The sequence below is a fragment of the Pteropus vampyrus genome, unplaced genomic scaffold, assembly GCF_000151845.1.
Source record: "Pteropus vampyrus isolate Shadow unplaced genomic scaffold, Pvam_2.0 Scaffold255, whole genome shotgun sequence".
NCBI lineage: Eukaryota > Metazoa > Chordata > Mammalia > Chiroptera > Pteropodidae > Pteropus > Pteropus vampyrus.
In genome coordinates, this window is record NW_011889036.1 from 67,724 (window position 1) to 86,569 (window position 18,846).

The 18,846-nt window shown below is 42.2% G+C and overlaps 1 protein-coding gene across 1 annotated transcript in view; it reads left to right on the forward strand.

Moving 5' to 3' along the window:
* Nucleotides 1-18,846, forward strand: part of LOC105301928 (mucin-16) — a 142,897-nt gene that overhangs the window by 31,973 nt on the left and 92,078 nt on the right. Inside the window, exons 6-13 of the mRNA XM_023520274.1 lie at nucleotides 5,565-9,548; nucleotides 10,823-10,947; nucleotides 11,042-11,109; nucleotides 14,161-14,333; nucleotides 16,171-16,206; nucleotides 16,443-16,505; nucleotides 17,218-17,342; nucleotides 17,430-17,497. Coding sequence (XP_023376042.1) covers nucleotides 5,565-9,548; nucleotides 10,823-10,947; nucleotides 11,042-11,109; nucleotides 14,161-14,333; nucleotides 16,171-16,206; nucleotides 16,443-16,505; nucleotides 17,218-17,342; nucleotides 17,430-17,497 — 4,642 coding nt within the window. The remainder of the gene's footprint in view (nucleotides 1-5,564; nucleotides 9,549-10,822; nucleotides 10,948-11,041; nucleotides 11,110-14,160; nucleotides 14,334-16,170; nucleotides 16,207-16,442; nucleotides 16,506-17,217; nucleotides 17,343-17,429; nucleotides 17,498-18,846) is intronic.

Here is an 18,846-nt window from a genome sequence, read left to right on the forward strand (position 1 = left end):
GTAGTTGTAGTGCTTCTGTTTGTCTAGATCTCCAGCAACTTTGCTTGCTGTTTGCTTCGTGTTTCTGTCACAACTTTGATTTGGTCACAAGAGGGATGAACAAAGCCTCTATAATCTATGCCATTTTTCCCCCAGAATCCATTTTTGTTTTTTATCTTTTTGTTAAAGTTTTTACTGAGTTAATCTATTCTTCCCCTAAGTTCATTGAGCATCCATATAACCAGTGTTTGTAGCTCTACATCTGGTAGATTGTTCGTCTCCATCTTGTGGAGTTTTTTTCTGGAGCTTTATTCTTTTCTTTTGTTTGGACATATTTCTTTGCCTTACCATTTTCGCTGCCTCCTATTGTTTCTTTCTATATATTAGGTAGAGCTGCTATATCTCCCAGTCTTAGTAGAGTGGCCTTATGTAGTAGGTGTCCTGTGGGACCCAGTGGCATAGTCCTCTCTTGTCCTCTGAGCTTAGTGCCCCAGGTGTATCCCTTGTATGTGTCATGTATGCCTTCTGTTATAGTTGAATCTTGGTTGCTGTTTGCATGTCAATGGGAAGGATTGACCCTCGGGCTGATTGGTTGTGAATACTGGTCGGTGACTACAGGGGAGGAGCTATTGTGCAAGGACTAACTCTATGGAAGAGCAATCACTTTAGCAGGGCTCTGATGCCTGCCAAGTCTACCCTTTGGATGTGGGATCCTTGGATGCAGCTCCAGGTGGTGCTCGGCTTCAGACTGAAGCTGGCCACCAGGTGTGCTAGATCTGGAACTTCCTAGGAGGGGCCCCACTGCAGGTCAAGTTCAGCTGCAGCCTGTGCCCTGGCAAGAGTCACCCAGCAATCTGTCAATAGATGTCACCCACGCTGGGCTTGGAGGTGCATTGAGAGGCCAAGCTGTTATCCAAGGCCAGTTGCTGCTAGTACCAGGCTTGAGGGTGCTTAGAAGAGGTACAGGGCATGCAGAGGCCAAATGATGCTTGTTTGAGTTTTGTGAACCTTGGAGAGATTTTAGGAAAGTCTGCAGCATGAGCCAAGACAGGCCATTTGTATGGAAAGTCTACTGGGATTGGCTTGGGTGGGCCTACGAATTGGGCGGGCAGTGTCTCAGGGAATCACTAGGCCAGGACAACCAGTGTTAGTCATACTGATGGAGACTCACATATCTTGTCACTTGCATCTACATGCTGAAAGGGGGCAGAGCTCAACAAAGAAACAATGTACTCTGCCAGTACTTCTGTCTGGAAGAAAGCTGCCCACCTAGACCTTGCCCTGAAACTAGACAATTCAGTTCCTCCCTGTATGTCCCTGGTGATTTTTGAAATGCTGTCCCAGTGCTGAAGCTCAGAGTGGGTGAGTCAATCAGTGAGTAAGTCCATGTGTGGACCCCTGAAGAAGAAAGTCTGCAACTCCAGCCATCCTCCGTCTCACTCAGACACAATCTCCACTGGTTTTCACAGCCAGAATTGTGGGGACTTCTCTTCTGAGCACTGGAACCCTGGGCTGGTGAGCCTGGTGCGGGGCCAGAACCTCTCTGCGGGGGACCTCCACAGCTGAAATATTACTCCTGATTCTCAACCAACACATGGAGAAGTGGGCCCAGCCCATTCGGGTCTCCACCCAGTCTTGAGGTTATGTCCTCAGTTGTAAGACTTCTGATCAGCTAGATTTCAGGTGACTCCCAATAATGGCTGTTAAATAGTTTAGTTGTAATTCTGATGTGGTTATGAGAAAGATTAAGCATAGCACTTACCTACTCCACCATCTTGACTGGAAAATCCTAAATGTTTTCTTAGAAAAAAAATTATGTGGATTTCCATGGTTTTGTCTTAGCTGGATCTTTGTCTAATGATGACAGGATGTTACCATTTTCCCTTCCCTCATAACATGCCAAGTGAGTTCAGTTCAAGGTTGAATATGTCAACTTCCCAAATTCAACTCAGTTTAATTCTGAAAATGCTTATTAATAGCTTATTGTGTGTTAGAGACTATGCTATAAACTAAAGATGCGCAGATGAAAATACTTTGGCATTGCACCCATGTTGCTCTAGTTCAGAAGGGGACAAAAGACAGCAAAAGAACGAAGTAATTATGATACAGCTTTAAAAGTGTGATGTGAATGTGTGTGTGTGTGTGTGTGTGTGTGTGTGTGTGTGTGTGTGTATACACATCTGTAGAGGGAAGGCTTCATGGAGCAGATAATATTTGAATTGCATTTGAAAGGATAAATAGGGGTTTATCAGGAAGACAAAGGAAGTTTATGAAGTAATTCTGAATAGCGGAAAAATCCATATGCAAATGCACAGAGAGGAATAAAACCTGGAAATATCTGGTTGTTACAAAAAATTCACTTTTGCTAAAGTATGAAATATGAGGATGAAATGGTGGGAGATAAGACCAAAGGCATGGGCAAAAAACAGTATTCAAAAAGCCTCTAAACCTTGGTAATGCTTGGATAGCCTTTAACAAAAAGACAAAGAAGTTTGGCCAAAAATTTTGGTATATATGTTCTTCTCTCCTGGAAAGTTATAACATGCATAAGAATAGTAAAGGCTCTGAGAAATCCTACTGTAAAGAAACTTGTTTAGCTTTATTCAATACAGGGTTTATGCAATTATTTGACTGCATAATCTTTTTGTATGAAAGGCACCTACTAACATTTCACAGTATTATTGTTCTGCTTGAGAGTTTAAGAGGTACAGGTTTATATAGCAAGAGGTTCTCCTCACTACATGGCTAAAAGTTAAAGTTCCCCATACCTGTTAAGCTACTCCCAAGTTTTTAAGAGACCAGACTATTTTAATAGTACATTATGGAGACTTTTTGCAAGATCCAGGCTTTGGACAGAATCACCCCCATTCAGGTTATTAGTTTTATCCTGTAACCCAGGTATTTTCGGTTGGGTCTCAAGAAGCAGAATTGAATTAAGGATGAGGGGTGAATAGTTTATTTCAAGTGGAGGATGATCCTAGGAAGTACTGGAGAAAACAAGTTGATGCAAGAAGAAAGTTGATTCAAGGTGCAATCATGAGCAGGTCACAGGCGTGGGCTTCAGAGTGTCAATACCACTGAGGACCTCAGAGAGATAGCATAGAACACCTCAGCATTGTCCTATACAAGGAGCAAAATGGCTGAGGTATTTATCATCTGACTTCCTTTTATCATTGACTGTAGGCTGTTTGCTTTTTGAGGTGATATCCCTCAGCATTTCTGGCCTGCCCCACTTACAGACTGAGTGAAGTCTAAGGGGCTGCCATAGGATCCCATTGGGGTCACTAAGTGCAACAGTGCAACAGTGAGTGCTTATGAAATGTGAGTGGGTATTGACAGAGCTGGCTACATCAGGTCACTAATGAATGGCTCATCAGGCTTCAGGTGAAAACTAACATTTATATAGCAAATTTTATGAGTTATAGCCAATAATATCCATTGACTCCTTTCAATATAAAGTAAGGTTTCTTATCCTCAGCACCATTGATATTTTGGGCAGATAATTATTTATTGTAGGGGGTTGTTCATACATTATAGTATATTTAGCAGTATCCCTGGTCTATACTCACTGGATGCCTGTAGTAACCTCCATATACACACAGTTGCGATAACCAAAGATGTCTCCCAACATAGTCAGTGTCCCTTGGGAGCAAAACTGCCCCAAGCTGAGAATCAATGAACTAGACAATTCTTGTTACTCTCCCCAAATGGACATTTTCCCCTCACATCCTTGTCTTTCCATCCTGGACTCCACAAGATCCTTAAATTCAATTAGAGAACTAATACATACAGTGGTTATGAACATAGGTTTAGGATGCAGATAAAACTATGTTCAAATTTCCACACTATCAGTTAGTAGCTGTGTGGCCTTGGCAAATTATGATCTTTGTTTCTGTTTTTCTTTTCTGTAAAATGACAATAATAGAGTATACATTCAATGTTTTGTTGATGATCAAAGAGAGAAGAGAAATCATGCCAGGTGCTTTGTAATTGCTCATCATTGCTATCATCATCATCATCATCATCATCATCATCATCATCATCATCAAATACATATTAAGGACTTTATAATGTCTCCTCTCAGTACTATATTTTTCAGGGTACTCTCAGCAACAGAAGGGCATGACTTCACTATCGGAGTCAAAATCCCCTTAATTTTGTTTCCTTTCCTGCACCAATCTCCAGTAGGCTTTGTGATTTCTATAGAGGAGCCTCCAGGTGGTTCTTCTTCCTTCCTGAGAATCATTTTTTTGAAGCCCTTGTCAGTAGTTGCTGTCTCAGCCAATGCCACTTTACTCTTCCTCAGAGGCTAAATTTCAGGCACCTTGGCAAGCCAGTGTGTTTTCTGGTAAATTCAATTTAGTAAACATTCATTTTGTGGTAGAAGTACAAAAAGTAGAAGTAGTAGTAATAATAGCAATAATAGCAGTAACAATAGTAATAACTGTAGTAATAGTAGTAGCAACAGTAGTAACAACTCTAGTAGTCATAGTAACGGTACTAATAGCAATAGTAAGAGTGACAGTAGTAATGGCAGATAGTAGAAGTGGTAGTATTAATAGCAGTAGTAACAGTAGTAATAACAACATAATGGTAGGTAGTAGCATTACTGTTGATAATAATGACAATATTAGCAACAGTAATAGTAACAGCAGTAATGGTAGTTAGCAGCAGTGAGAGTAATAGTACTAGCAACAGTAGTAGTAACAGTAATACTAACAGCAGTAACAATAGGTAACAGCGATAATAACAGTAGTAATAACAGTAGTAATGGTAGATAACAATAGTGGTAGTAGTAATAATGTCTTATTGTGAGCTAGAAGGCACTGTTCTTGGTGCATTTTTATCAATACTCTGAGATGGCCACTATACTTATCCTTACTTTACAGATAAGAAAATGGAGATTTAGCAAGATTTGGTAATACATCTGTTTAGTGGAGGAGCCAGAATCTTAGTGAAGGACTACCTAATTCCAGAGCCCAAGCTGTTAAGCACAATGATACATGATCTCTCTCAAGTAAGAGGAGACATGCCTATGTGTATCTATCCATCTATGTATTCATTTATTAATTAATTCATTAATTTAACAAATATTTATTGAGTACCTACTATATGCCAAGCAAGCAGACTTAATAGCTATTACCAAGGACACTGAGGCATGGTAGTACAGGTTTAGACAGTATGATAAAGTGATAATGAGCAGGGAGAGGTGAATTCTGATATGGATTTGTAAAGGTAGATTTGAGCTGGGATTTGAAGTAGGACAGAAAGTAAGGAATCTTATGAGAAGTGGGCATGGCAAGCAGAGAAAATAGCTTGAACAAAGACTCACAGGTTGCAGAGTACAGAAACATTTGGAAACAGGGTGTGGTCAAGAATTCATGGAGGAGTTATAGCCCGAGATGAGACAGGGAAGTTAGGGGAATGTCAATCAAATTCATTTTCCTATTGCAGAAGCATTTCAGATACATTTCAGACGGAGACATTTTTCTCCGTTTTCTCATATGGAGAAAAAATAAGCTCTTGCTAGTCTAGTAAATGGTAATTGTTGTGTCCAAACTGTGTGTCCAACCTGCAATTCACAGGACTACCAACAGGAGGAATAGAGAGAGCAGAGACCACCACCACAGCGATTTTGACCACCAGAGTCTCTACTCCTACTTTGGGAATGCCGACTCTCCTCAGGACATCAAGTAAAACATCCAGCACAAGCACAACAGGAATGATCATTACAACCCCAGATGTTTCCCCTGATGTTCTGGAGATGACAGCTGCCTTGGCCACCAGACCTGGAGCAGAGACCAGCACAGCATTTTCCAGGACAACCCCATCTATGTTCAATAGAGAATCAGAGACCACACCCACACTGGTCCTTAGTTCTTGGGCAGAAACCAGTTCAGCTGTTCCAACTCTGGCTGTTTCCTTTGGTGAGCCAGAGGCCACAACCTCAAGGGTTACCCATCCTGTGCAGGTCAGACCAACTGTTTCCAGGGCAACCCTGAATGTTTCCCATAGCAAATCAGACAGCACACTTCCAACAGCTACCAGTTCTGGGGAGAAAGTCAGTTTAACTCTTCCAACTCTGACTGTCTCCCCTAGTATACCGGGGATGGTGACCTCACTGGTTATTAGTCCTGGGGCAGAGACAAGTATGTTTATTCCAACTCTGACTAGTTCTACAGATGAATCAGAGACCACAGATTCATGGATCACCCATCCTGGGGTACAGAGCAGTTCATCTACTGCAACTTCAACTGTCTCCCCTAGTTTGCCAGGGCTAGTGACATCGCCGGATACTAGTTCTGGAGCAGAGACTAGCCCAGTTGTTCAGATCCTGACTGATTCCCCTGATAAGCCGGATACAACAGTCTCATTGGTTTCCCATCCTGGGGCAAAGACCAATTCAGCCATTTCAACTCTGACTCTTTCCTCTTGTGTATCAGAGGTGGAAATATCACAGGTCACCAGTTCTCGGGCAGAGACTAGTACAACTTTTCCAACTCTGACTGATTCCCCGAATGAACCAGAGACAGCAGACATATGGGTCACTCATCCTGAGGTAGAAGCCAATTCCATTGTTCCAACTATAACTGTTTCTCCTTATGAGCCAGATACAACAACCTCTTTGGTCCATTCAGCAGAGACAAGCACCCCTGTTTCCAGAAAAACTCCTAATAGTGAATTAGATATCACATCTTTTTCTCATAGCGAATTAGATATCACATCTTCAACAGCCACCAGTCTTGGGGCAGGATCCAGTACAGCCATTCCAACAATGACTGTCTCACTTGGTGTGCTTGCTATGGTGACTTCCCTCATCACTAATTCTGGAACAGGCACCAGTACAAATTTTTCAAATCTGACCGAGTCCCTGCATGAATCAAGTACAAAGGTCTCCTTGGTAACCCATCCTGCAGAGTCCAGCTCAACCGTTCTCAGGATAACCCCTGTTTCCCATGATGATTCAGACAACACTCCCTCAGTGGCCACCAGTATTGAGACAGATACCAGTTCAGCTATTCCAAATATACCCATCTCCCCTGGTGTAGCAGATATGGTGACCTCACAGGCCGCTAGTTCTGAGACAGAATCCAGTACAGTTATTCCACCTCTGACTCTTTCTCCTCGTGAACCAGCAACCGCAGCCTCATGGGTCATTCATTCTGGAGCACAGACTAGTTCAGTTATACCAACTATGACTGGTTCCTCTGGGGTTGTGACCTCACTGGTCACCAGTTCTGGGGCAGAGATAAGTACAACTTTTCCAACTCTTACTGATTTCCCACACAAACCAGAGAACACAGCCTCATGGGTCACCCGTTTTGAGACAGGAGCCAGTTTAGCTCTTCCAACTGTGACTCTTTCCCCTGGTGAACGAGATACAGGAGTCCCTTTGGTCACCCATCCTGCAAATACCAGCCCATTTCCCCCCCAGACAACTCCCTATGCTTCCCATAGTGAATCAGACAGCACATCCTCAAGGGCCACCAGTTCTGGAACAGAAGCCAGTTCAACTGTTCCAGCTAGGACTATCCCACCTTTGGTGTCAGAGGTGGTGACCTCACAGGCCACTAGTTCTGGGGCAGAGACCAATGCAACTTTTTCAACTTTGACTGATTCTCAAGTTCATCTGAAGACCACTGCCTCCTGGGTCATCCAATTTGAAACAGAAGCCAGTGCAGCTATTCCAACTCTGACTGATTTCTCTGGTGAACCAGATACAACAGTTTCATTGGTCAACCATCCTGCAGAGGGCATTGTTTCCAAGACAATGCCTAGTTTTCCCCATAGTGTATTAAACAGCACACCTTCATCAGCCACCAACGCTGGGACAGAAGCTAGTTCAGTTGTTCCAACTCTGACTGTCTCTCTTGGTGTACCAGATACCTCACAGGTCATTAGCTCTGAGACAGATGCCAGTACAGCTATTCTAAATCTGACTCTTTCTCCTGGTGAACCAGCAATCACAGCTTCATTGGCCACTCATCCTGGGGTGCAGATCAGCTCAGCCATTTCACCTCCAACTGTTTCTTCTATTGTGCCAGGGCTGGTGGCCTCACTGGGCACCAGTTCTGGGGCAGAGATCAATACAACTTTTCCAACTCTGACTGATTCCTCACACAAACCAGAGGCTACAGACTCATGGATCACCTTCCTTGGGACAGAAGCCAGTTCCATTGTTCCAACTTTGACTATCTCCCCTGGTGAGACAGATTCAACAGCCTTAAGGGTACATTCTGCAGGGACCAGCACACCTGTTTCAAGAACAACTACAAATTTTTCCCACGATGAATCAGATAACTCATTCTCAACAGCCACCAGTCCTGGGGCAGAAGCTAGCTTAGATGTTCCAACTACAGCTGTTTCCCCTGATGTATCAGGAGTGGTGACCTCACTGCTTACTAGTTCTAGAGCAGAGACAAGTACAACTTTTCCAACTCTGACTGATTTCCCACATGAACAAGAGACCACAGCCTCATGGGCCACACATTCTGAGATAGAAGCAAATTCAGCTGTTTTAACCCTGACCGTTTCTGCTGGTGAGGCAGATACAACAGTTTCCTTGAACACCCATTCTGCAGAGACCAGCCTAATTATTCCCCAAACAACCCCCGATGTTTCCCATAGTGAATCAGAATCTACATCTTCAATGGACACTAAGCTTAAGGCAGAAGCCAGTTCAACTGTTCCAACTCTAATAATTTCTCCCGGTGTACCAGATAAGGTGACCTCACAAGTCACAATTTCTGAGACGGATGCCAGCATGGCTATTCCAACTCTGACTCTTTCTTCTGGCGAACCAGCAACTGTAGCCTTATTGGTTACCCACCCCAGTTCAGAGACAAGTGTAAATTTTTCTGCTTCAGCTGTTTTCCCTCATTTACCAGATATCACAACCTCACTATCCATCCAACCTGGTCTGGAGATTAGTGCAGCTCTTCCAACTCGGACTGTTTCTCTTGGTCCACCAAAAGCATCATCCTCTGTCTTCACCACACTTGTGAATGAGACCAGCAGATTTGATCTGAGTCCAACTGTCTCACTACATGTTCCTGTAGAAACAGCCTCACTTTTTACCCCTGGGACAGACCTCAGCACAACTATTTCAACTTCAACTCTTTTCCATGGTTTATCAGAGACCACAGGCTTACTGGCCACCAGCCCAGCATCAGAAACCAGTACAGATACTACAACTCTGACTGATTTCTCTGGTGTTCTTGGGCCTGCCAGTACCCCTGCAACCACAGATGAATCTTATACCATAACTTCCTGGAGCACACAAGCCTCATCACCTGCAGCCTCAGTTGGACTCCCAGAATTTTCCAAGACTGTAACTGGGGGCACTGTGACCTTGATTGCACCTAAAACCAGTTATGGAGATGGATCAAGTCCAACTACTATCCTGAAAACTACAACTCCTGAGACCACTAACTCAGCTGCCACACATTCAGGCTCTACCATGGCTGAGATTACAACCACTTCGAGTATACTATCTGGAAGTTCTTTTGTCCCTGGGACCACACCTGAGATATCTACCTTGGCCTCTGTGAGTGTGACTTCAGGAAAAAGTAAGAATAACTTTTTAATTTTCTCTCTTTAATATAGATTTTTACCATTTTAAATATACAATTCAGTGGTATTAATTGCATCCAAACTGTTGTGTATCTATCACCTGTATCTATTTCTAAAACTTTTTTTTTTATCACCTCAAACAGGATCTGTGTACCCATTAGACAATAACTCCCCTTTCCTTACTCCACTTAGTCCCTGGTAACTGCTAATTTACTAACTATCTCCATGAATTTGCCTATTATAGATATCCCATGTAAGAGGAATTATACAATATGCTTTTTGTTCTGTGACTGGCTTATTTCAGTTATTTTAGCATAATGTTTTCAAGTTTCTTCCATGTTGTAGTATGTGTCAAGACTTTATTCCTGTTTATGGGTGAACAATTTTCCATTCTGCAAGTAGACCACATTTTATCTGTCCATTCACCTATTGAATGGATACTCAGGGTGTTTCTACCTTTTGACTTGTCAATTATGCTGCTATGAACATGGATGTACAAGTACCAGCAGATCCTCAAACAACATCAATTTGTTCAATATCGTTTTGTTATAACATTGGTGAGATGCCATAGGAACCTCACTCTTGTGTATATCAGGTAGCCTATGGTAAAATTGATTTCTTTATATATTGTTTCGCTTAAAGTCACAGAACCTATTGACAATATTAAGTGAGGACTTACTTCACCAGAAAAGGAATTGTTGGGTCATTTCGTGTATTAGTTTGCCAGAGCAGCCATAACAAAGTACCAAAAACTGGCAGGCTTCAACAACAGAAACTTGTCTCACAGTTATGGATCCTGGAGGAGCGAATGCATACAATATGCACCTTAGAGTCATCCGATATAGGGTGAGGAAGCTGGGGTATTTATCCACAAACTCTCAACAATTTTACTAGAGGGATACTCCCTGGGCCTGTTAATTTCCCTAAGACAAAGAGACGCAAGTGCTGGCAGGTGCCGAAATGGTAAGAGTCAAGGGGAAGTGGGAGTAGGTTGACCACCTCTTCTTAGTTTGCCTGGGACAGTCACATTTCTAAAACTGAAAGTCTGCATTCCAGGACTCCACATGGTTTCAGGGAAACTGGGATGGTTCATCACCCTGTGTGCGAAGGTCTTGGACAGCGACTTCTACATGAAGTGCATTAAGGAGAACAGCCTGGGCAAGGCCCTGATTTAGCACTGGAGTTAAGGTGTACATCAGAACCCTACCCTCCATCCTCAGCCCCAGGCCCGACTGAAGACTTGGCTTCATTTTACTCTCTCTCATTGCAGCTGTAATTCCTTTCTTGATGCATTTTATTGTCAACTTCACCATTACCAATCTGCACTACATGGAGGACATGGGAAATTTGGGTTCTGAGATATTCAATGCCACTGAGAGACACCTGCAGCAGCTGGTGAGAGCCCCCTACCACTTCTCACTTTTCCCCCATCATGCCACAGGCTGCTGTCTCGGCCCCTCCTGCTCATCTCCCTTTCATTCCTTCCCAGCTGGGGCCCTTGTTCAAGAACAGCAGCATTGGTTCCCTCTATGCTGGCTGCAGACTGGCCTTGCTCAGGTGAGACCTCCTCCAAAGCACCTACAGGAACCCTACTTCTCTCCTTTCTTGCCTCCCCCACCCTGGTCAAACACAGCTACTTGTACCTTTACTGAGAGACAGTATAACAGTGGATTTAAGGTGCCTGAGTTTGAACCTCTGTTCTTCCATCTGCTAGCTGTGTGACTTTGGGCAAGTAACAACCTTCCTGTTCTTCAATCACACTATCTATAAAAAGGCGATAATAACAGTACCTTACTCTTGGGATTGTTAATCCTCCTTGCAATGCCTGCTCCATTATGAATGTTCAATTAATGGGATCTCATAGTTCCAGCTAGCATAGCATCTTTACCAACTATCTTCCCCCAGCCCTTAATACTCTCCCTGTACCAGTTCATATCTACCCTATTGGAGACAAACTCTGAGCATTAAAGTTCTGCAGTTTATTCCCTGAAAAGAGGTAGGGACTTTCCCAAAGAAGTCTTACTAAACTGAAAGGAAAAACAAACTAAATGTTGAGTACCAGCAGGATATGTTGCAATTTTAATACTCTCAGATGGACCCGAACTCTGCAGAAATAGCCCGTCTTCTTTTCTTTGCCTACATTCACAAAGTATCCTCTGAGGTCATTGGGCTCAGGACCTTTTCCTTATACTTGATGACTCTATGGCTTCTCTGTGGGTTTCTGCATACAGCCAGCTCAAGTTATCCTGCCTGAGAGGTGGGTCCTTGACTCATGTCGCTCCATGAGGAGAGATTCCTGGAGTATCATACATTAAGTGTCTTCCAATGAGCTTAGCTCACCACACTCACCCCCATCTTTTCATAATATGGGGATATCAATAATATAATGATAATATTGCTCATAGTACATGCCATCCAATAATCTAAGTGATTTACATATTTTCATTAACTTCATCCTTGCAACAACATAATTATTATCCCACCTTGCATATGAGAACACAGAAGCTCAGAGCAGGAAATTTGCTTGCTGGAGAGGAAGTAGGGTTTGAACTGGTGTTCTAGTTCTAGAGTCCCTCCTTTTAACCACGATGTCAGCAGTATTCAAACTTGCTGGGGTCAACATTTTCATTCTTAAAAAGTACTCGGAACTTCAAAAAGCCTTTGGACTTGGGGTAAAATCTGCCCATATTTACTATACTAGAAATTAAAACAAATTTTATATTCATTCATTCGTTAAAATAATAAATCTATTACATGTTAACATAAATGACATATTTTTATAAACAATAGCCATATTTCTCTTCTCCCTCCAAAAAAAGCACAATGAGAAGAGGGTCATTGTTTACATTTTTTGCAAGTCCTTTCTATATCTGGCTTAGTAGATAATACCAAGGTATTTGCTTCTGCATTCAATTTTTTTTACACTATTTCACCTCATAGCCTCCGGAAAGAATGTCACTGTATAATTCTCACATAATGAACATGAGAATAATGTCTTAGGATGATATAAAAATATTCTTTTTAAAATTATATGTATTTTTTAATTTTATTATTAGTTTCAAGTATATAGTACATTGGTTAGACATTTATGTAGTTTATAAAATGATCCCCCTAACTGCTCTTTCTCTCCTCTGGCTCTCCACCGAGCCATTACATTAATGCTAACTGCATTCCCTATGCCGCGCTTCCCATCCCCGTGACCTCAATTACAATTACAATTTGTACTTCTTTAACCCTTCACCCCATTCTCCCAATTCCCCAAATCCCCTCCTCTCTGGCTGTCACCAGATTGTCCTCTATGTTTGTGAGTGTGTTTATGATACTTTGTTCTTTTTATTTCTTAGATTCCTCATATAAGTGAAATCATATGGTATTTATCTTTCTCTCTCTGACTTATTTCATTCAATGTAATAACCTCTAGGTCCAACCATGTACTGCAAATGGTAGGATTTCACTTTTTTAAATGGCCAAGTAATATTCCATTGTATATATTAACCATAAATTCTTTATCTAATCATCTGTTGATGGGCATTTAGGTTACTTCCATATCTTGGCTATTGTAAATTGTGCTGCCATGAACATAGGGGTGCATAGATCTTTATAAATTTTGGTTTTCTTTGGATAAATATCCAGAAGTGCAATTGCTGGGCCAAAAGGTATATAAATAAAAGGTATAAAAATAATTTTTTTTTTAAATTTTTTGAGAAATCTCCAGACTGTTTTCCATAGTGGCTGTACCAGAAAATATTCTTTACTTGGTGGACTCCCTGTAATAGTTTTAGGAACACCAGGGGTCCATGGGCCAGACTTTGAGAACCACTACCTGACACTATGTGGGTATAAAATGGGAATGCTTTGAATAGTATGGATCAGAGCAAGCATAATTCACAGGCAAGGGAGGAAGGAGATCTTTCTACCTGTAAAGCTTCTGCTTTGAGTGTAGGCTCAGCTTAAATTCAGAACAAAAATACTTTTAAACCAATTTTCCCTGATTACTTTTTAACTTATTTTCTCTGGTTTTCCTCAAACTTGGTTGTCTGACCAAAACGTGTTCCCAAAGTGTTGACCTCAGCCTTGGGATTTACCATCTTGGAATAAAATCCCCCCTTTCAGGCACTGTGATGATTGTTGCTCAGTGTCACAACCAGCCGCTTGGGTGAGTCACTCACATTCCCCAGGAGCTCCAATCCTCTTGCTTTTTCCTTCCGCGTGCTACCTGGCCCTAGGATCCTCAGTATATTTCCCCTGAGAGCCCCACACCCCCAACCTATGGCCCAAGCAGGCCTAAACTATTACTGGAGTGACACCATCTGTACCTGCTGTCATGAATGAACAGAGAGTATCCTGGGGGCTTCAACCAATTAATAAAAAGATAATGGGGTCAAGAAGAACATTACCTAAGGAATAGCTATAATAACCTGTAGAACACTGCATTTAAGGATGTGGAGGATCTGGATCCCAACATGAGACAAAAAAGATGTGTTTGAGAAAGCAGATGAAATCTAGGGAAGAGTGCTGATATGAAAACTAAGGGGTGCAACTGAAGGAAGGAGTGGTCAAGAGTATTCACCTTTTATATGTCCTGATTCCCATGTCCCCCTTCTCCAGGGCTGAAAAGGAGGAAACAAGTACCACAGTGAATATAATCTGCACCCATCACCCAGATCCCACAGGCTTCAAGCTGGACACAGAACGGCTGTTCTGGGAGCTAAGCCAGCAGACTCATGGTGTCACTCAGCTAGGCCCCTACATCCTGGACAGGAACAGTCTCTCCATCAATGGTGAGTATCTTTGTGACAGTTGGAATCTCCTGCTCCCCAGCTAGGGTTCCCTTGCAGTGTGATTTCTCCGTATTCATGTTCATAGTAATGGGCCAACCTAGAATTTCTATGGAGTCTCAGTTCTCTCCCTTCATATCATCTAAAAAGCACCTTTCAAGCTCTGAAAATAAAGGTTTCTTTCAGTCTTCTTCTTTCCAATGACTCTTCACAGAAACCCAAATGGAGCACACAGACATCAGGGAAGGAGGAGGGTAGAGCAAGCCTATGGCAGCCATTGGGGTCGGCTCTTCCCCAAGAGGCAACAGGTTCCCAATGCAGTGACAAATATACTTTTTTCGCTTCCTTATGGCAGCCTGTGGCTCTTTTCTCATCCTCCAAAGGCCAGCTGGAACTATACCCCACCTGAGAAACAAACAACAAAACTGTTAGTAATGTTTTAGCCATAAATTCCTTTGCAACAATGCTCTTAGCAACAGCAACCACAGTAACACCTACACTAAAGGCTAATATTTATTGAGGAATTCCCAAGAGCCAGAACATTATATGTATTATGTATTACTAATCCTACCCAACACTCTCTAAGGTATTATGTATATCTTACAGAAGAGAAAACAAGCCTCAAAGAGAGAAATCCATTTTCCCAATGTCAGATAATTAACATAAATGATAATATCAGGGATCAAACCCTAAATTGACTCTAAAATATAGGCTCCCTAACTACCAGGCTATACTGCAGACTTATCCAAGAACAAGCTTCAAATCTCAGCATGGGAAGGAATATAAAGGGGTCTCTAATAAATAACAATTTAAACTAAAGCTTGATTAATTGTGTCACAGTTATATCACCATGAACATTTTCTTTTTACCTGGATTAAAACCTGTATTAGATTTCAATAGTCCTTGGAACCTGGAGATTATTTAAAAGCAGTAGTTATCAGTGTGAGTTTTGGTGAGTTATAGATCTTGCTTTAATTAAGCCCTGACCCTGCTTTTTTGCTTACTATGTGGCCCTGGACAAGCCGTGAAAACTCTATAGGCTTCAGTGTCCATTTTCAGAATGAAATTTCAAAAAGAAAAGTCAACTAAGAGTATTGTGAGGGTCAAATGAGATAAAGCCTGAATAACTCAAGTTAATCACAGGGCTCCACTTGACCCAGTCTCAGAGAGGAATTTCATTGAAAAAACCCACTTGAGCATCAAATATAAAATAAGTTCAAGTTTTACTTGCATTACTTACAGAACATCAAAGAGGATCCAATCCATGATCCAGAACCAACTTATTCAAATTCTCTTTTCTATTTTCTCTATTTTTCAACTTTATACTCTCTGGTTGACCCTCAAGTCTCTCTTCTACTCACAATCTCACCTCTCTCTCCCTCTCCATCTCTTTTCTTCATTATTTCAATTCGACATTACAGGAGTCTAAGGACTACACTGTCACACATCAACCTGTGTTTGGAGAGTTGGGTAGTGGGAGAAACTCACAGAGTGAGGACAAAATTATAGTTAATAGATAAAGAAAACACAAATAAAGCTAGAAACACGCATATAAAATTATTGCACCTATTATTGCTCCCACAAGATTGAGAGTGCTTTTATCATTATTGTCGTTCTGGTTAATGAGAATGGCCCAAGCAGGCCTAAACTTGGGCCATGAGGATGAAATTATGAACATCAGAATATCAGGCAGTTAACTCTCAAAGAGCAACTGTTATTTATTGATGAGTTTCAGAGAAAGCACTCAGGGAGGTTAGTGCACTAGTCTTTAGTTCTGCCCCTCATCCTGTTCTTAGCCTTCTCCCACCATCCCACTCTTCCTCTCTGCCTCTCTCTGCAGGTTACAACCATCAGTACTGGATTCCCACCACTAGCAGTGAGTAATGAGTGCCTGGATGCCCTTATGTCCCTGGGACCCTTCTTCCCTAAGCCTATTCCAGCAGAAGAAAAGTATCCCCCATCTCCCAGGTTGTCAGCTCCAGAAGAGTTACAGTCCACCAGAAGCCCCAGATTAAGCCAAGCTAGAGATGCAAGTTCTCACGAACAGTTCTATCCTCTCATTGCTTCATGATTGGGCTCAGTAATTTTTATTTATATTGTATTTTCTTTCAGCTCTGGTAACCACATTCTCTCCAGGATCCCCAGCATCTCTGGCCCCCACCCACAGCTCTACAGGTAGAAATCTAATGTCTGAGTCCCATTACACTTCGACTCCTGTTCAGTGACTGATGAATTTCTGCACGGCCTGGCCATGGTGCCTACCTAGCCACAGCCTTTTCCACTCTCTCCTTTGCTCTCTAATCTCTGGCCACACCGGCCTCACTTCTTTTACTCCAGGGTCTAAACATTCTCTCATCCTCAGGGCTTTTGCACGTTCTTACTGTTCTTGGAACTCAGCTGTGTCTGGTTCCTCCTTGTCCTCCATATCTCAGCTAAACATGCTCTTGCTCAGACCTCCACTTATGAAGTTGCATTTTTTCATCTCCTATATATAGCTAGTCTGTTTTCTATTTCCATGGGCATTTCCTTTGTGGCAATTATATGATCTGAATTTCTTGATTGATCAAGTATTTATGGCGCAAGTCTGAGAGCAAAAACATTTCAGTCTCTCTTCTTTCCACCGTAATAATGTCCACAACTTCTCAGCCTTTAGACAGTCTGGGATGAAAAGGTTAGTCTCCCTTTTGAGCTGATGTCACACATCTAGCATGGAGGTTCCTTCTCCTCCTTTGTCTGGCTGAAGAGGCAGGGTGTTCCAGATGGGATATCTCAGGCCTCAACAACTGGACACTCTGAACAGAGAGATAACATTAGTCCCTTCCCCCAACATATATCTCAGGCCTAAGATTATGATGGATCTCCTCTCTTTCCCTCCCTCCAACTGCAGATGTGGGTCCAGGCCCAGTGCCCTTTACCCTCAATTTCACCATCACAAACATGCTCTATACACCAGACATGAGGCATCCAGGATCTGCAAAGTTCAACTCCACTGAGAAGGCCCTGAATCACTTGGTAAGAGCCCATCAATGCCTACCCTGGCCTGTCTTGTCCTTGTCCCATCCAGTCCACCCAGCTTAACTGTCTCTCCTTCCTCCTCAGCTTGGTCTCTTGTTCAAGAACACCAGCATTGGCCCACTGTACTCTGGCTGCAGACTGACCCTGCTTAGGTAAAATTTTCCTTTCTAACAATATGAAAGGCATTGTCACAGGCAAGCTCACCCGGAGGTGAGGACCTGAACATGACAACTAGAAAGCAAGAATCATAAATAATTGGGACCCTCCAGGGCTTCAGACTTGGCAGTCATCCTCTTTGGCTGAGTGCATCAAAAAGGGCTCCATGAAAGAGGTGGCTGTCATCTTCAATGATCTGGATAAGCAGATCCATGGAGGCTCATTTGTCAGAAATTGCAGCATTAACTCATTAAACAAACATGAAATGAGATACCTACAGTCACACCCTGTGACAGGTGCTAAGGGCACTGAGAAAGTCAGTCATAAGTCCTTTCCTCAGAGTGCCCACAGTATAGAGGGGACAGCAGCCACACAGACTTAAAATTATCATATAAATGGGGTTAGTACAATGATAAAGCACTACATGGGGGCCATAGGGTCCCAGAAAATAAACTTTTAACTCAGCCTGGGGGAGTTGAGTGGAACCTGTCTGGAAAGGTAATGCCTGAGCTAAGTTTTGACAGTCAAGTGTGCATTAGCTAGAGGAAACATTGGCAAAGCTATTTCAATGGATGACACAGCTTAAGTAATGAAGCAGATATGAGAAATATCCTGGTGCATAAGAGAGGTTCTATGAAATTGGAGAGTAGAGTGTGGGAGAAAATAGCAATTGAATAAAAGAAAGAAAAAGAAAGAAGAGAAAAAAGAAAGAAAAGAAAAAAGAAAGAAAAGGAGGGATGAGGGAGAGAGAGGGAGAAAGGAAGAAAGGGAGATAGGAAAGTTCATTAACTGGGGGACTGGCTAAGTAGTCCAAGGCATACTAAGAAGTTTTCAGAGTATTTTGCACAGCAAAAGGCTGAGCATTAATGGTTTTCATGTCCAAAGGCATGAAGTCACAATCTGTTTTTGCCATTAGCCATGTGATGTTTCAGAAGTTCTTTAACATCTATATGACTTTGTTTGCTCAACTGTAGAGTGGGAATTATATTATCATCAATTTCACAAAGTAGCTGAAAAGATAAAAATAAACAGCAAATGTAGAACAACAGGTGTTTCATAAATATTAGTTATACTTATTCCAAGCCATGAGAAACCATAGACTTGTAAGCAGAGCCCTGACACGATGTCATTTATTTTAAGTAAGACACTCATATATACAGGGATGGAAAATCTGGAGTGATGATGGGACAGGAGGTAGGGAGGCCTGTGAGATGTTGGACTGGACCTGGGTATTACTTGGATGGGGGGAGAAAGAGTGAGAGAAGGTTCAGAAACTCTCTTACATTTCTAGCTCTGGCACAGATATGAAAACATTGGAGGAGGAGCAGTTTCTATGTTTTCAGGA